Source organism: Dicentrarchus labrax, unplaced genomic scaffold (genome assembly GCF_905237075.1).
Source record: "Dicentrarchus labrax unplaced genomic scaffold, dlabrax2021, whole genome shotgun sequence".
Classification (NCBI taxonomy): domain Eukaryota; kingdom Metazoa; phylum Chordata; class Actinopteri; family Moronidae; genus Dicentrarchus; species Dicentrarchus labrax.
The window spans coordinates 11,384,399-11,401,262 of record NW_026136707.1 but is presented as its reverse complement, the minus strand read 5'-3'; the positions used below and the strand labels follow the sequence as shown (position 1 = coordinate 11,401,262).

The following is a 16,864-nucleotide window of genomic DNA, read 5'->3' as shown; positions in this document are numbered from 1 at the left end:
ATGCTGACACCCACTGGATATGTTAGTAAAGTGCAAAACTATCACCAGATATATTCTTCAAAATTGTTTTTATTTTTTTGAAGGCAGCTTTATCACATGGTCAGAATTCACGTGAATAGATCTTGTTTCTCTATTTTATTATGAGTTGATAGCATTTACCGTGAGCACATTTCTCTCATTTATTCTCCTGTAATAAATGTGTGATGCCCACAAAACTAAAGACATTGTGTCAGAGCAGTCTGATTTTAATGACTTTTAAAATATAACTAGTTCAAAAATAACATATAAACATACAGAATAGGTTTATGGATTTATCTTATTATCTAATAATTTGTATTTCCATTTCCAAATGCTCCACAACGTTTTGCTGTAATCCTGTTTTAAAGTTAATTACTGTTGAAAATGATATAGAATATTGAAATACAATATATGATATGATGAATAAAGCAGTATCTGCTATGACAAGTAACTTCAGTTTAGAAATAACAGCAGTATATTCCAAAGATTTATTCAAGTCTCTACCACTCACATCCATATATGAGGGTGACAAACTATAACTAAATGATAAAAACTGAGCAAGAAATTAACTAAATAGGAGACACAGCCTGACTGACCACAAACTGGCCACTGAGACAGGTTGACACAGACAATCCTCACAATCCACAATACTCAGACAATAAACTCAGTTCAAAAAGGGGCCGAGATTTTGCAAGCTCTTATTTTTTAATTTCGTTTAAAGACTAATTTGGAGTCTTTGAAACAGCCTTCCGCTTTCATTAAAACGCCGCCCCACCACAGACAATTTTAGGACAAAACTCAAGTTTTCCATGGTTTTTGATTGTTCTTAGATTTCGTTTTTCTGTTAAATCTTTTCTTTTACCTTGTTCTTACAAGTCTTGTTCTGTCTCTATTTTTACATCCGTGCACATATTTGTTATTGTCTTAACATATTTGTTTTTCTTTCTTTCTTTCTTTCTTTTTTATTGTCTTTTATTGGCGTTATGTGCCTTTTTTTTTTTTTTTTTTTTTTTTAAGATGCAATTCACTTTGGTCAACTCTGGTTGTTTTAAATGTGCTTTAAAAAACACATGTAACTACTATGATCGAGCCGATGAAGCACAATAGAAACGTCAGCGAGGACGCGTCCGAAAAATAGTCGAACCTTGCCGGTGAGGCCCGCGTCATCCGCGTGCGACGTGTTAGCTGTTTGTCTCGGTCGCGGGCGTTTCGCGTCACTTCTTTGATTGTTTGTATGGTTTATCGCCGCATTAAAATATTGCACACCAACACGAGCCCACTGAGGCGAAAACAAAAAAAACTCCGAGTCAAGGTAACCAACCAACGCGACTGGTGTTGTTTGAGTCGTTGTGTGTGCCCCGGGAGAGGAGCAGGGTGTGTGTTTATGTGTTAGCAGACAGAGAAAGAGGCTGTGGTTGGAAATGGTGCAGTGCCAGTGCGGTGTACTGCTGCTAGTGGTGAGCTAACGTTAGCAGGCGAGCTAACGGCGTCCAGTTAGCCGCCGCTAGCTGCACACGTTGTCCTTTAAATGTGGCCGCACCGGGACACACTCAGAAAGTTAGCAAACCCGAGCACATGTGTCGGGTTGGAGGAGGTTTAAAGCATCCCGTTTAATCTGTCGCTGTTGGGAGTTAAGCCTTTTAGCTCAATGTGTTTTTAAAGAGAACAAAAAAACCCGCACCTGTGTTGTTTTTCTTTAAATTCGGTGTCAAGTAAAAGCAAATGATAACAGCAAGGACTTTCATCCGTTTCCCTGCAAGTAAATAACCCTTCTAAAATAATCCCTTGTTGGAAATGTTTCCATTTCTTTCGACTCACATGATCCTCAGTGACAGATGGATTAAAAGTGTCAGGTTATATATGGAACTTGTACAAGGTAAAAGGTATGTTCAGAAGAAAATAGCAGTGTTTTTATTTCCGTGTATCCTGTCAAACTTTTATCACAGTACGAGTTTGTGTCGTCCAGATTAAGTGAACGACTGTTTTTATACGGATCCTAACGCTACATGGCTGAATAGCTTTAGTAATATTAACAGTGTGTATCCAGTGTTATGTAATGCAGATCGGTACATGTGTGCTTTGTGAATAAAATGTAGAATTTTAAACACATTTTTAATTGAGTGAAAAGTGACACAGATTTGAGATTGAGTTAAATTAACTTTTTAGGGGGTTGAGTGTAATCACTGAAACATGGTTTGACTTTGATTTAACGTTATCTGTCTGAGTGCACGCCTCCCTGCTGTACAACTATAGATAGTTATATAAACCATGTGCCTTTCAGTATGTGTTGCTAGATCTACGTGTGAAAACTGGTTATATTATTATTTCAAGCACAACCTGTGTCTGTGCTACTCGTGTGCTCTAATAGTGACCTTCACCTCATAGTACTCTTGCGTTATTTTCTCCATCCTGTTACAAGAGCTCAGGGTTTTGCTGTGATATGTGTATCTCCCCAAAATGTATTACATTACTACCATCTCGTCTCCATCCTTCTCCCTCCTCCGTTTTATTTTTAATGCGAGAATCTGATCCGAGCCTTGTGATGTCTCCTCTGCCACAGTGAACTGTATGCAGCATGCGTTCAAGAGAGGATGTCCTTGTGGCACCGCAGGCAACACTGATTGTTTGAGTCGGACCGCTTTTAAAACACGGAACAGAAGAGGTTTAAGTACTTTTTTTTTTTCTTCTAATACTTTATTGACAGTCTTTTCTATCTTTGTCTGTCCGTCTGTCTGTCTGTCTGTCTGTGCACCTTCTGTGGGTCACGTGACCGACAATAGAAACCTAACTTTTCGTGAGAAATGAAATCGAAACTTGCTCCCATCTCTGTTGGCCCCCTGTTTCTTCTTACGCACAAGTCAGGCTTTGGATTTTCCCTTTTCTTTCCTGGTGCAATCGTTGATAGTCCCGTTTTTGCAGCATTTATAAAGCGAGCGACCAAACGGGACTTTACTTACTCTGGAAACTGCGGAAAGATCCTCACTCGTCCAAAGCAGGAAAACTCGTCCTTCGCGCTGGAAAACGCTTTGCTGTTTGACAAATTAAGGAATCAGACAGTTTAACAATTTTTAATCTGCAATAGTTTAACAGTTTTTTTTAACCTACAACCAGTGCTTGCTTCATGACTGAAGTTCTGATCTCTGGGAAAGCTACAGGAGCAAATATTCCCTCTGTTTTCACCGCTGCCGCTTTGATTTCAGCTGCTGTAGGTGAGATCTACAATCCTCTGAGCGCACTGGGGCTTGTGCTACCTGACAGTGTGGTGTGTTTTTGGGAGCATGTACCAGGTTTCATTTTCAAGTTGTCAATAGACACAGGGGTCTTGGTGATGGGGGAATGGGTCACTGTGAACATCGAGCTGTGCGTTGGTGCAATTTAGAAGATCTGTCTTGACATGACAGCATGCAAAAGAGTTGATTCATCAGTTGTCAGATGGGTTGTTTTGCCCATGCCTCTGCCCAGGCTCAAAACAGCGAGGAGCATAATGACAGTGGATACTGAAAAACACAGAGTTGCTATTTTGGCTGTCAACTGTTGCCTTGCATCAGGGTCAAGATGAGTCAGCTCCAGCCACGTTTGGGCCCTGGGCTGCCGGCCCTGTCGGCCCCTATTACAGTGATGAACCAACACTATGCTGTTCTCTATTAATGTGGCGGCGTTCAGGCCTGCTCAGCTCTATGTGACAGACCAGTGATGCTGACTGGGCCAGAGGGGATGAAACCTGACTCAGTATTGGGTGTCCCTGTGTTGTCAGTCTCACTGATATAGACATTATTGAGTGTTGTCGGATATAACACTTGAGGCTGAATCGATGATTGTTTTAACATAGGAGGATATTGGAATTCTGGACTGTGCGGTTCAGGATGTGCATTTCTACTCAATTCGTGTTTTATTAAGTGTTTTTGTTTTTGCAGAAGGAATAACTCTAACCCTGTAAAACCTTATCATTACAGCCAGCACTGTCAGCTAGGAACTGCACGGTTTTCTGGGTACAGCTTGCCGCTGACCGACAGTCTTTTTACGCTCTTGTGTCCTTGGAACTTTTTGTCTGCATCAGTGTCTCACTTTTCCTCTCTGCTATGGATCCAGATCCAGCAATAATTTGTAAGGCCAGAAATAAAACAGAATAGTCACAAGAAGGTCTGAATTATTAATCACCACCCTTTTACCCTGGGATTAAGTTTCAGTGTGACTGAAAGAGACAGTATGTCACCCTGCAGTATCCTTGTAGACTGGCTAGGGTATAATCTGAAGATATACACAGCAGTGTTGACAGTGTTGGCGTGTGTTAGAGCCTATCCTCTGCACATATTTTTTTTTTTTCTATCATACCCAGATATTTCATTGTCCGCTGTATATTTTATTATGCGTTTCATGAAAACAAGTGTCCTTCGAGGTGGTACAGATTCACTGACTTATCCAAGGACACGTGAACAGGTTGGAGGATTGCCAGCAGGGCCTAAATTTGTGTTATTGGCTGGAACAACAGTTTCTCTCGCCCTCCTGTTTGCTGCTCATCTTCCACCATTCAGTTATCGTACTTTATTTCTATTTATTAACATTCTCCTGACATTGTCCTATGTTTGTGTTTCAGGTGCTCTCAGTGTGCAATTGGCCTGCCCTGATTTTCCATCAGGGTCTGCTGTTTGTGCTAAAGGACGCACGCTCATACAGAAGCTGCACAGCCAGCTGCACCGGCCCCCTTCACGCTCAACCCCTGCGCTATGAGCAGAGGTAGAGGAGGGCCTTCCAAAGAACACTATCACAGGCATCCACCACCGGACCTCCAGAGCAAGGAGAATTACCACAGTCCTGGTCAAGCCTCATATTACCCTAGACCTGGCCCGCAGCAGCCCCAATATTCAAATTACTACCACAACCCTGCCCGTCCCGCAGTGTCCCTTCAGCCCCCAGTTCCTTCTCTCATTCCCTCTGCCCCACCCATACCGAACCACAATAACGTGGCCCCTAAATCAGTGGCCCATCACAGCTCACAGAACCACGGCCCGATTCCTGGTCCCAATTCCTTTCAGTACCAACAGATAGAGTTCCTAAGAGGGCAGAACTTAGAGGCGCCACAGTTTAGAGCCAGCCCACATAGAGCTGGAGGGGGAGGGGGAGTGGTATCTGGAAGGTGGCCTAGTTCCTCATACCAGCCCCAGTCAGGTTATAGTAGATATCCAAACCTTAACAGCAGCCCAAGGGGTAGAGGGGAGCACAATCAGGACCAGAGTTTTGGATACCCACCCAATGCAAGAGCCCCGCGAGGTACCCCTTCCCCTCGGCACCTGAATCAAAACCAGTTACAAGGTCAAAACCACAGCCAGTACTCCAACAGACAATGGGGCGTCCAAACAGACTCTCTGTCTGAGAGTTTTCAGAGTTTGTCCTTTCATCGAGACAGACCCAACAGAGGAGAGAGGTTTGACAGACATTCTTCATCCAGCAGCTCAGCAAATTTGAGCTCTCATAAAGTTAACAACGCTCTCACTCCTGATGTCCAGGACCAGGTTTACAGGGCTTTGGCTGCTTTGAAGCCAAGTGAGAGTATCTCGGCAAAACTGTTAGCCAAAAAGCTGCATCTTCCTAAAAAGTTTGTCAACCAGGCTCTGTACTCTTTGGAGCGCTCGCAGAAAGCCTCCAAGAAAGGACTCACCCCTCCTGAGTGGACTCTATACAGAGAACCTCTCAGATGCGAGGAAGCTCAAAACTCTAGAGTACAAAGTTCACCTTCCCATCCATGTGTCAGCCTCGGACACCCTCCTGAAGCAAAGGTTGAGCTAAAAACAGAAACAGCGGAAAACTTTCGACAAGCAAAAGAAGAGGACTCTGACACAGAATCCAGTTCTTCTAACTGCTCCTCTTTAGAGTCTGACTCGGAAGAATACCAGTCGCCAGAAAAAGGTCAGCACCAGGCGGAACAACATCCCAGCACTACCAGCTCCCCTGATCAGGAATTTAACTTTCCCACAATGGCAGAGCAGAAGGACCTAGTTCTGAAATACCTCCTGCAATCGCGGGAGGCAACTTCTCTTGTCATAGCCAAAAATTTGGGTCTTAGGACTGCCAAGCAGGTCAATCCCACCCTCTACGCCCTGGAGAAGCAAGGCGAAGTCATTAAAAATGGAGAAGTCAACCCTCCTACCTGGGAGCTCTCTACCCGCCGCAGAGAGAGGATGGAGAGAAGCATTAAAGCTGCACAGAGCACCCCAACGGAGGGAAGTCAGATGGAGGTAGAAACCAGTAGAGCTGAGAAGGGAGGAGGGTCCATCTTTCTTCCATCTACACCACTACCACCAATACCAGGCCTCGAGCCACAGCCACCTCCAGAGGTTTGGATGCCAGAGCAAAGTCACAGTGAAGCGGTAGGTCAACATGCCATGGTAGTCATATGCCAAAAAAGCTAAATATAAGAGCAAAGATTCATTAAAAGGAGGTTACTCCTAATGATAACAATAATAGATTAAATGTATTACTGACGTTTGAGTTATGATTCAAAACATGCCTAGCAATAACTAAATGGGATCTATTTGACCTATAATTTAGCTAAAGTGGTTGCCAACAATTTCTGGATAATAAAAATATTAGAACAACAATACCACATGGCATTTGCAATAGTTTGATATTTTGGGAAATGCACTTAATTGTTGTTTTCAGTATTTATGCTAAGCTAGTGAACAGGATGTGGACTGTAGCCTTATATTTAATGGACAGACATGAGTGGTTGCATGCAAATTGAATAATTGTTCCTTTAAGAGAAAAAGGACACATTTCCGGCCTTGGACTTCTGCCCTGATTTTATTAATTGCTTTACCTCTGCTCTTCCCTTTTCAGGCCCAAACCTCCCTTCAGCCCCCCTCCTCTACCTCATGTAAAGACGAAGAGACCAACGAAGGTCAGTGGGCCACTGACGACATCCCAGAATTCCTCAACGCCATTCGCAGAGAGACAGATGCTGGGAAACTGGCGGCAGAGAAGGCCAACGCTGTGGGAACTGTAGCTGTGTCGCTGGCTGCACCGCCTCCCCAGAACCTGTGGGCCAAATTACAGGAGGTGAGGCTGAAGAACCCCGTCAGCGGCCTCATGGAGTATGCCCAGTATCTGGGCCAGAACTGTGAGTTCCTGCTCCTGGACCAGTCGGGACCCTCTCACGACCCAAGGTTAGTCGCATAATCTGCTCTGTTTGTTTGTGTAAATTAAATTCATCTGTGATCAGATTCATGCAGTGATATTGAAGTTTAACTAGGGATGCAACAGGGCCTTTACTGAGCTCACTTAGTGGATCAGATATTCTTACTCACTGATTTTGTTTGTTTATAGAGGTCATATAGAGGCATCAGTATTAAACTGGGAATGTTTCATAACCAGTTAAAAAATGTTTTTTCTTCTCCTCCCCATGTTTGTTACCTTTTGTAAAGCACCCGGTGATAAACTTATCGATTCAAAGTCTGCAAGAAATAAATCTGCCATAATGAAGACATACGACGCTGCCAATTAAGGATGAAAATGACTTTGCTTGTTATGCAGCACAGTAGTCTCTGAAAATTGTAACTGCTCAGTTAATCACATATTGACAGATCCCTGTGTCTCATCTGTAAATCTTTCTCTCCCTCTGTCAGATTCCGTATGCAGGTGATGCTTAACGAGAGGCTTTTTCCTGTCGCAGAAGCTTCCAGTAAGAAGGTTGCAAAAAAGGACGCTGCTGCGGCCACCCTGCGCATTCTCATAGGAGAGATGCAGGGAGGGGCGAGCACAGGCGACGAGGGAAATGTTGCCAGTTTGGACCCAGTGATTGATCTATTCCAAGAAACCACTGTAAGTTTGTGTTAGAATGTGTGGAAATAAAGCCTCAATCAACCTGAGAAACTAAAAACTGACAAATCTTGCTTTGAATGCCTGAGATTGGTCAGGCACTAAAGACATGAGTAGAGAGCACTATATTTAATACTGTAAACAGTGTCAAGTTTACGAGGTTATGGAGGACAACATTTTGTTTGTGACTATTTTGCAGCCTTCGTAAAAAGTTGGCTATATTATTCAAAAAGAAAGTCACATAATATTTTTTTCTTTTTTTTCCCTTTTTTTTTAAAACTATTTTTTCTTGCTTGTCTACCAGGGGCCAACTGAAGGCATAGGGGGAATTTGTGGGACTGGTAGTGTTGAAGGGATTGGGATGGCGGAAGGACCTCGCCAGCCACTGTCCCGCTCTTTGCCTGGTGGGAAGAATCCAGTGTCTGTCCTGATGGAGTACAGCCAGCGCAGTGGGAACCCCATCGAATTCATCATCACTGGGCAGGCAGGTCCACCACATGACCCAAGGTACTGGCTCTTTTGCTTCCCTCTGAATCTGTCCTTTCAGATGTTGTTCTCCCTCACACTGCAAGTCCTTATGTGGTCGTATATTTCCTCCTCAGGGAAACTGTTGATCAGCTATTTCTGGTTAATCTGTCCTCAGTACTGTAGTCAGCTGACAAAGACACAATACCATCTCTGTCTGGTCACTCTTTACCACTCTTTGGTTTATAATCCCTCCCTTTAGGCAGCCGGCTTGGAGATACAATACAAACTTGTTTGTTTGTGTTTTCCTCCCATCACTTTCTACAAATGCTGCATGCATCTGTCTTGCTCACTGGTACACTATAGGCTCTACTGGTACTGTGACAATGTCGTGTCCATTTCTTTATCTAAATGTGATAACTCCGCAATCTGGAAGTAACTAAACAAAGTGTGACACCATCTATGATCTCAGTTACAAAATCAGAAAAGTCTCCTTTTTAACCTTCTCTATCCCATGTTCAGGTTCATGTACAGGGTGAAGGTCGGAGAGAACTTGTTTTCAGAGGCCTCAGCTCCGAGCAAGAAGGCAGCCCGCCAGCTGGCAGCAGAGGAGGCCGTCAAAGAATTAATGGCTGACGGGAGACTACAACTCAACAAGGTAAGGAGTGAGACGCACAGAACAACTCACGTTTGAGAGGACAGAGAGGGGGTTTTGCAAATCCCCTAATTGAGTGGAATGACTTCAGAAAAACAGATCACTCAGACTGAAAGAATTTATTTTGTCACCTCTGTCACACTGTTCTGCTCCGTTTGCTCAATACCGTTCACATCTCTTTCTTTCTCTTCTCCTACTCCCTTCTTTCTTTTCCAGCCTCAGTTGCCCCTAGGCTCTTCCAGTGATAGTGATGGCAGTGGTTCCGGGACTACATGTCCCTCTTTGCCCCCTCTGACAGCCGATGAGTTGCGAGCAGCGCATGAGGCCGGTGTTGGGGACCTCATCAACCACCTGAACAACAACGCAGTGTCTGGTCTTCTGGAGTACGCTAGAGCCCGGGGCTTTGCTGCTGAGATCAGATTGGTGGGCCAGTCTGGGCCACCACATGAGCCTAAGTATGTGCAAAATGTGTGAAAACACACTGGATAACAAAATATCTTACTTTCCAGGTTACCCCCAAAAATATGTTCTTTATATAGCTGAGAAAAAGTAATTTCTATCATAATTAAATGTCTTGGAACACAAATGAGGCCTTTATGCTTCATTTATCTGGATCTCTTGGTTTTAAAACAACTATAGTTTCCATGGGATATCTGGATCTTTAAGCAAGTGAGAAAACCCTATTAAATCCTTGTCTGATTGCCTTTCTCTTTGCCACACCTTTCCAGGTTCACGTACCAGGCCAAGCTGGGCGGGCGCTGGTTCCCTCCTGTGTGCGCATCCAACAAGAAGCAGGGAAAACAGGAAGCAGCAGATGCTGCACTAAGGGTTCTGATTGGAGAGGCTGAGAGGGCAGCCCGCACTGGGGAGCTTATCCCAGCTGAGGTACTGACCTTCCAATGTTTTCACTTTTTGAATATGCACCTGAATATGCACCAACATCAAAAGAGCCTTCTTTGGCTCAACATGGGCATGAGGCAGCACATAATGGAATTACGGAGGCAATAAAGAGGCTTATTACTTTATAAAAATTTGAGCTTCGTCTGATTGAAGTAAATGTCTGCATGTAATTAGTATACCACCACCGAGCAAAACTGATTCTCTGAAAAAATAACAGGATGAATGCTTATATGCACGCTTAGAATGAGATGATACCCCAGTTAAAATGTAACTAATCTAAAGTCTCAACATATTTGCTGGTTCCCAGTAAATGGATCAGTTCTGTTGACTGGAAGGCTTAAGCTTTGTAGCAGCTATAGGAAATGATGAATTTGTATTGACAGCTTAGAAACATTAAACATACACACATTACAGCTTCTCTGGCAGCCCGATACTGAGGCAGCCTGTCTTAAGATGTGTTTGGATCGTCATAATAATTTAGTGTGATAGTTTTGAGACTGGATTGTACAGTCAAATACATTTCAGAGTATTAAATAATCCTAATTTCCTTTCTATTTTGCCTGTCCTGTCCCTGTATACATCCCTCTCTCTAGCTTCCAGTGAGTGGCAGCACTTTGCATGACCAGATAGCAATGTTGAGTCACCAGCGTTTCAACGCCCTGACCACACGTATCCAGCACAGCCTTCTGGGACGCAAGATTCTGGCCACCATCGTCATGAGGAGGGGGGAGGGCCTAGGGACTGTTGTCAGCCTGGGAACTGGTATATCCATTACCTTTAGAATATAATCTATGAAGCAAAGGGAGGTAGTAATAACATGGAATATAAGGAATTGGTTTGCAGCATAAAAAAATACATTGCCACTACATTTTTCCATGATATGAGGAAGTTTGATTTGAGTTTGTGCTCAGAGGCATGCACTGTCACAGAGTTTAAATAGAACTAGGTCACTGCAGAACCAAGAGGCGTTGAATTGTTGTGTTGTTTGACATTGAATGTGTTTCTCCTTTTTTTTTTTTCTGTCAGGAAATCGCTGTGTTAAAGGGGAGGAGCTGAGCCTTAAAGGGGACACTGTTAATGATTGCCATGCGGAAATCATCTCCAGAAGGGGATTTGTTCGGTAGAAATAGATCTTGCTCTTTATCAATGTTTCTCTCCCAGTTCTGAAAATACCCCGCTCCTCTCCCAGACACGGTCTTCAGGACATTATTTATAAGTCTATCTCACTCACTATCTCTTTTCCTTTTAGGTTTCTGTACAGTGAGCTGCTCAAGTACTATGATGACACAGAAGACAGTATATTTGAGCCAGCGGAGAACAACAAACTGCAAATCAAATCTGACATCACCTTTCACCTCTACATCAGGTGGGAGTATCAGATGTGTTCTTTCTCCTTGTTCACCTCCACCCTTGTTCTCCTCTTTCAATCCTGACCTGTCCGTCACTCCGATACATCAATGTTTCACGTTTGGATCAATGCGCTCTGTGTGTCATATCAATGCCTTATGTCTCTTGTTTCTCTTTTCTCCATAGCACGGCACCTTGTGGGGATGGTGCTCTGTTTGACAAGTCATGCAGTGAGTCAGGGGATGATGTTGAGGGCCATCAGCCTCTGTTTGAGAATGCTAAGCAGGGCAAGCTCCGCACCAAAGTAGAGAACGGTGAGAGATGAGACTGACACACATCGATCTTCACAAATGTAAAGTATATCAGTGCAGTGAATGGAAGTAAATGATTCGACTCCCTGTGACCTTTTTGTCTGTGCGTGTGCTATTGTTTGTGCCAGGCGAGGGCACCATCCCAGTGGAGTCGAGTGCCATTGTGCCCACATGGGACGGCATCCAGCACGGTGAGAGGCTGCGAACCATGAGCTGCAGTGATAAGATCCTGCGCTGGAACGTGTTGGGTCTGCAGGGGGCGCTGCTCACCCATTTCCTGCATCCCATCTACCTGAAGTCCATCACACTTGGTAAACATAGTGTTACATTGTTTTCCCCGGCTGAAAAACCGATAATGTAACAAATATCCATGAGCAGTGAAACTGGATACAATTCCCGCTTTTACGTTGCTTCTTGTCTCACATTTCTGTTCTACAACCCGTCTGTCCTGTCCTGTTCTGATCTGTCAGGCTATCTGTACAGCCACGGCCACCTGACACGTGCAGTTTGCTGTCGGCTTGCCAGAGACGGTGAGGCATTCACCAAAAGTCTCCCTTCTCCCTTCATGCTTAACCACCCAGAGGTAAGTTTTTGGCAATGTCACATGTGGACATTAATCAGGAGTTTTAAGGTCATTCTCACTAAATGAATCAATTAGGCTACCAACACTTCTATTTGTGTCTGCACAACTGTTTCTTTATTGCTCATCTTCTTTAAATTTGGCTCATCCATCAATTAACAAATACAAGGTAGGTCACTGTCATACGCTGGGCACACTGCCTCAGGGGTACAGGAGCTGGCAGTTGAGTGCAATTCACCACAATTTGTTTCCTTGTTTTAGCCCATTTTTTAAAACTTTCTTGGCTTTCATTAACACATCAGTGACTGGTTGAATCTACCATCCTTAATCGAGCAGCCGTCACACTGACACAGGCATTGCACAGCTCATTTTAACATGCTCTGTTTGGAATTGCTGACTCACATTGAAGGGCTAAATAAGCCTGATTGAACTAAATATGCTCCCCTCCCCTTTTCGCCATACCACCTGGTTGGACTGTAGGTGGGCAGGGTGAGTGTGTACGACTCCACACGTCACACAGGCAAGACCAAGGAGTCCAGTGTGAACTGGAGCTTTCCAGACCAGCACAGCGTGGAGGTGCTGGATGGGACCAAAGGCAAACTTGATGGGTATGTAACTAAACACATTGTTTATTTTTAGCTTTGGACTGTTAAGTCTGTTATTGTCCACTCAACAACTTATTATTTAAGGAGTGTGGTGCCGCAAATGAGCTAACAAAACGAAACAGACAGAAGAGAAGTGCTTGAGTACTTTCAGAGCCTGTACTTTTTAACTCACTTTTAGTAGTTTTTGACTACACTGCTCGAGAAAAGAATGTGTGCACTTTGCCATCTCTGAACCCACCACAGATTCAGAGATTTTGAATATAAAGATATTCATGCAGTGGCTCAGTCTTGCCTTAAAAGTTTTTAAAAAGTTTTTAAAAAGTTATTGATCATTGTGGCACCATATCACTGTCAAGAGACATCCCTGGAAATTGTTTCCAGAAAAATTATTTGAAGATATCACAATCAGTCGTTATAATTCAATTTGAGTTAGTACAGTGCATCCCAAATAATCCTAAACTTCTGGTAATACCATATCCTGTGACAAGAAATAGGAGCTGTGGCAAACTATAAATAATTTACAAAAAAAAACACAAACTAATAAAAACCCATGGCAGCATTTTTTTTATTTTGGATAATTTCAAGTGCTCTGTTGTGTTCAGTAAAAACTGTCAAGTAAGCACAAGCCCAATTACATTTTAATTAAATCACCCAAAACAGTGAGCAGCAGGCAGTTAAGTAAGCTAAATAGGAAACACTGCATGATCAGAGGGAAAATGTGTCATGCCAGCTTGCCAGACAAACTATGTTTTCCATGACTGTCACACTTGTTTTTTTTATGAACACTAAAGATCCCTCCAATGTCTTCCCTCTAGGAACAAACTGAGTGTGTCCAGAGTGTCCAAGTCCAACCTGTTCGGTTTGTTCCACTCTATATGCCAGCGGTCTGGTCGTACAGACCTCCTCTCCCTGCCCTCCTACTCCCAGGCCAAGATGTCGGCCATGTCCTTCCAGCTAGCTAAGCAGCAGTTCTTCCGAGCGCTCTCCGTCCACGGCTACGGTGCCTGGATCGGCAAGCCGCTGGAGGAGAAGAGCTTTGAGGCAGGGGAGGGAACTGGAAACAATGGAGCAAGTTTCCCTATAACATACCCCAGCAGTAGAAACGGAGGCGCAATGGAGTACAAGCAAGAGGAGGCGTAGAACAGAGCAGGGTGCATTATTAAAGGGGTAATATAAATATGTGACGGGGGGTGGGCAGAAAAGCACAAGTCAGGGGCAGATTGAAGGAGTGGATGTGAAGAGGGGAAAAAAAGGACAATCAAACAATGCGTAGCCAGCAGCCAGAACTGTATCTTCTGATGGAACATGGTTAAAGGCTGCAGAGGAAGAGTGATGGGAAAGGACAGAATGAATGAGAGGAAGAAGGCAAGGGCAAAGCCTGAAGGATGAGTGGGGTCACAGAGAGCTATGGAGAGATCCACAGGGTGTACAGAATAATGTAAACACTACGTGAAAAAGGACTTAGTTTGAAATCACCATGTTATACACTGCTGCAAATCTGGGTTGTAGTAGGCTGCAAAACAATGACTGTTTGTCAGCTTCCTTTTTATAATGTTTATAACCGGGTTTGTTTCAAATTTTAATTTCAGTTTTTCTTTTGTCATTGTAGCGTTTGGCATATGGTGCCATTATTTTTCCACCATTTGATACGTGAACTAATTTTTTGCAGGCTCTTTGACCATTGCAATTGCCATTAGGACCCAGTTGATTTGGCCTCTTTAGACCACCTAATTTTGCCATGAGAGCTTGAGTAGCTGACAAGTGCTTCTTAATTAGAATTCAACCTAATATGACCCGCCATTGTAGCAGTGCTTGTAATTGTGATTACATTAATTTAGATTTTAAGTCCTCTGTCATGAAGTGCTTATTTTTTGTGCTCCCTATGTTCTACTGCATGGAAATACAAGCAGCTGCTTTTAGCACAGCGAGCAGAAACAATGGGTTGCTCTCAGCGGGAATCATACTTTTTTGAAAATTGCACTCGTTAGATGTCATGAATAAACTCAGCACAGTCCCAGCTTATATTGTACACAAGAGGCTTTCCCTGTACATAAGAATATCAATGCCAACTTTTATTCTGATCAGTGAGTAACCAAGCATTCACTGTCCAATATCGGAGGCTGTAGCCCCTGTACATATTCTGAAGCCTTCAATCAGGCCTCTTTCTGTGTAAAATTTAAAGTTACAGTAGTCAGCTGTCCATGCATCCACATGTTGCTGCTATGGTTCCATTAGCATAGCATTGGTCAGTCTGCCCCTTTGATCAGATCCATCATTTCTCTGTGCTTTTGTGCTTTTATATAGAAATACTGATGTCATTACCTCTGAAGAGTAAAATGTTTCTGTTCTTACGTTGTGTTATTGTTTGTGTGCTTTTGAGTTTTTCCTTTTTTCTTCACTTTCAATAAGTTCATCAGTACCTGGCCATGCTAGCAAGTCCTGGAAAGTCTCAACTGTCCTGCCTGCATATTGTTTTTTTTTTTTTTAACATCTCTATACGAGAAGGCTTTTAGGTTCTCTTGCATGGCCAGTTCTTGAGGACTGCTAAGTGATGACGGTTTTGTTGTCTAAGGAGAGTGTGTAGTCTGTTCTTGAGTTGGTTACGTGTAGATGGTTGGTGCAATATATACATCAGGTATATACAAATACATGAACACACAGATGTACAGTGGGGTCCATAAGCCTGAGTCCAGTTCCAGAAACTTGTGTGTCGAAAGGTAACATAATCCAATAACTAATTTCTTTATGGTTCTTGAATAATGTTTTTATATATATATATATATATATATATATATATATATATATGCAATAAGTAGAAGTATTTAGAGAAAGTCAAGATTTCTCAGTATATGGTCACTGCACTGCACTTGTATTGCACAGAAAGGCTTCAGGTATTTTGATAGAACATGAGAATCCATATTATCCAAGCACTCCTTAAGAGCATGTCAGAGATGTATTGTCATGTTACATTTTAACATGACGAAAAGCCACACTCCATTGTCCTGCTGGAAACAATCTTTTTTTCAAACCATTTTAAGCTTGAAGGGATGATATGCCTCTGTTGAATGGCACCTGTCTTCAGCAGTGAGATATATATATATATATATATATATATATATATATATATATATATATATATATATATATATATATATATATATATATTACACTATTGTTTAACCCTTAATAAAGACTTAAACAAGTGAAAAGTATTTTCTCAGCAGAAGTCCTTTATTAAATCACAGCACTAGCTGCCAAAGGCTTTTTAGTATTTATTGCATTTCTTTAAATAATACATTATTTTTATTGTCAGCGCTGCATACATTTGAATGAAAGCATAAAAGAAGATTTTATTAGTTCTATCATTTTTATCATTAAAACGTACAGTTCTTGGTAGTAGACTCAGACTTTTGGACCCCACTGTATTCAAAAATGGATGTTTGAGTAAAATGCTGTATATACAGTATGTCTGTCTGTGTGTGTATGTATATGTATAGGTTTAATGTATATATTTTGTAAATCATCTACAATTGCTTTTTCTATATTTTTTTTCCTGATATTTTAATTCAACTGCAATGGAATCAGCTGTTTTTTTACCAATGATGACGTTTGGAAAGTAAAAAAAATAAAATAAGTAGCATTGTTTCAGTGGAGTGATGTGTTTCTGGTATTTTCTTCATTAGAGTCTGTTATTCTGTCTGTTTTATTTATTGAAAGGTCAGCCTGGAGTGTTACAGATATTTAGAGTCAGCTGTTGAGTTTCACTAAGGGGACTAAAAATGTCTCGCAGTGCCTCTGCTTCTGACTCTTCCTCCATGACAAAGCTTTGGATATTATGTAGGAATAATGACTGGAAAGACTTTCTAACTGAGGTTTGAGTAAGTAGGAGGTGCTAATTTTTACAGCAGGGGCTCCTTATCTTCAGGGTGGCATTTACATCTAGTCTGCCGCCAAATAGCTGCAGAGCCTATTGCAATGCTCCAAAGGATCAGCAGATGGAAATGTGTCCACGCCTTAGGGCCGTGTGTGTGTGTGTGTGTGTGTGTGTGTGTGTGTGTGTGTGTGTGTGTGTGTGTGTGTGTGTGTGTGTGTGTGTGTGTGTGTGTGTGTGGGGTGGGGGTGGGGGTGTGGGTGTGGGTGTGTGTGTGTGGGGGGGTGGGGGTGGGGTGTG

General features: G+C 42.7%; 1 protein-coding gene across 4 annotated transcripts; it reads left to right on the top strand.

The window, feature by feature from the left end:
- Positions 1-1,206: 1,206 nt before the first annotated feature.
- Positions 1,207-16,346, top strand: adar (adenosine deaminase RNA specific). Of its 4 annotated transcripts, XM_051406244.1 has the most exons (17): positions 1,217-1,330; positions 2,579-2,680; positions 4,613-6,383; positions 6,853-7,178; positions 7,638-7,833; positions 8,135-8,337; positions 8,818-8,953; positions 9,167-9,405; positions 9,679-9,835; positions 10,444-10,612; positions 10,877-10,970; positions 11,100-11,216; positions 11,384-11,511; positions 11,637-11,819; positions 11,979-12,091; positions 12,569-12,696; positions 13,509-16,346. In XM_051406244.1, the coding sequence occupies exons 3-17, from the start codon at positions 4,743-4,745 to the stop codon at positions 13,831-13,833; spliced, it is 4,155 nt and encodes a 1,384-aa protein (XP_051262204.1). In that variant the 5' UTR covers positions 1,217-1,330; positions 2,579-2,680; positions 4,613-4,742; the 3' UTR covers positions 13,834-16,346. The 4 variants fall into 4 exon arrangements, with proteins under 4 accessions (XP_051262202.1, XP_051262204.1, XP_051262205.1 ...); XM_051406242.1 differs by lacking the exon at positions 2,579-2,680 and having other exon boundaries at positions 1,207-1,330; XM_051406245.1 differs by lacking the exons at positions 1,217-1,330; positions 2,579-2,680 and adding an exon at positions 2,796-3,223.
- The last annotated feature ends 518 nt before the right edge of the window (positions 16,347-16,864 follow it).

Excerpts from the sequence above, each read along its gene's own strand:
- adar (XM_051406242.1), top strand. The coding sequence starts at position 4,743 with ATGAGCAGAGGTAGAGGAGGGCCTTCCAAAGAACACTATCACAGGCAT. Across the intron at positions 9,836-10,443 it reads GGGAGCTTATCCCAGCTGAG|CTTCCAGTGAGTGGCAGCAC; the intron begins GTACTGACCTTC and ends CCCTCTCTCTAG. Across the intron at positions 11,512-11,636 it reads CCGCACCAAAGTAGAGAACG|GCGAGGGCACCATCCCAGTG; the intron begins GTGAGAGATGAG and ends TGTTTGTGCCAG.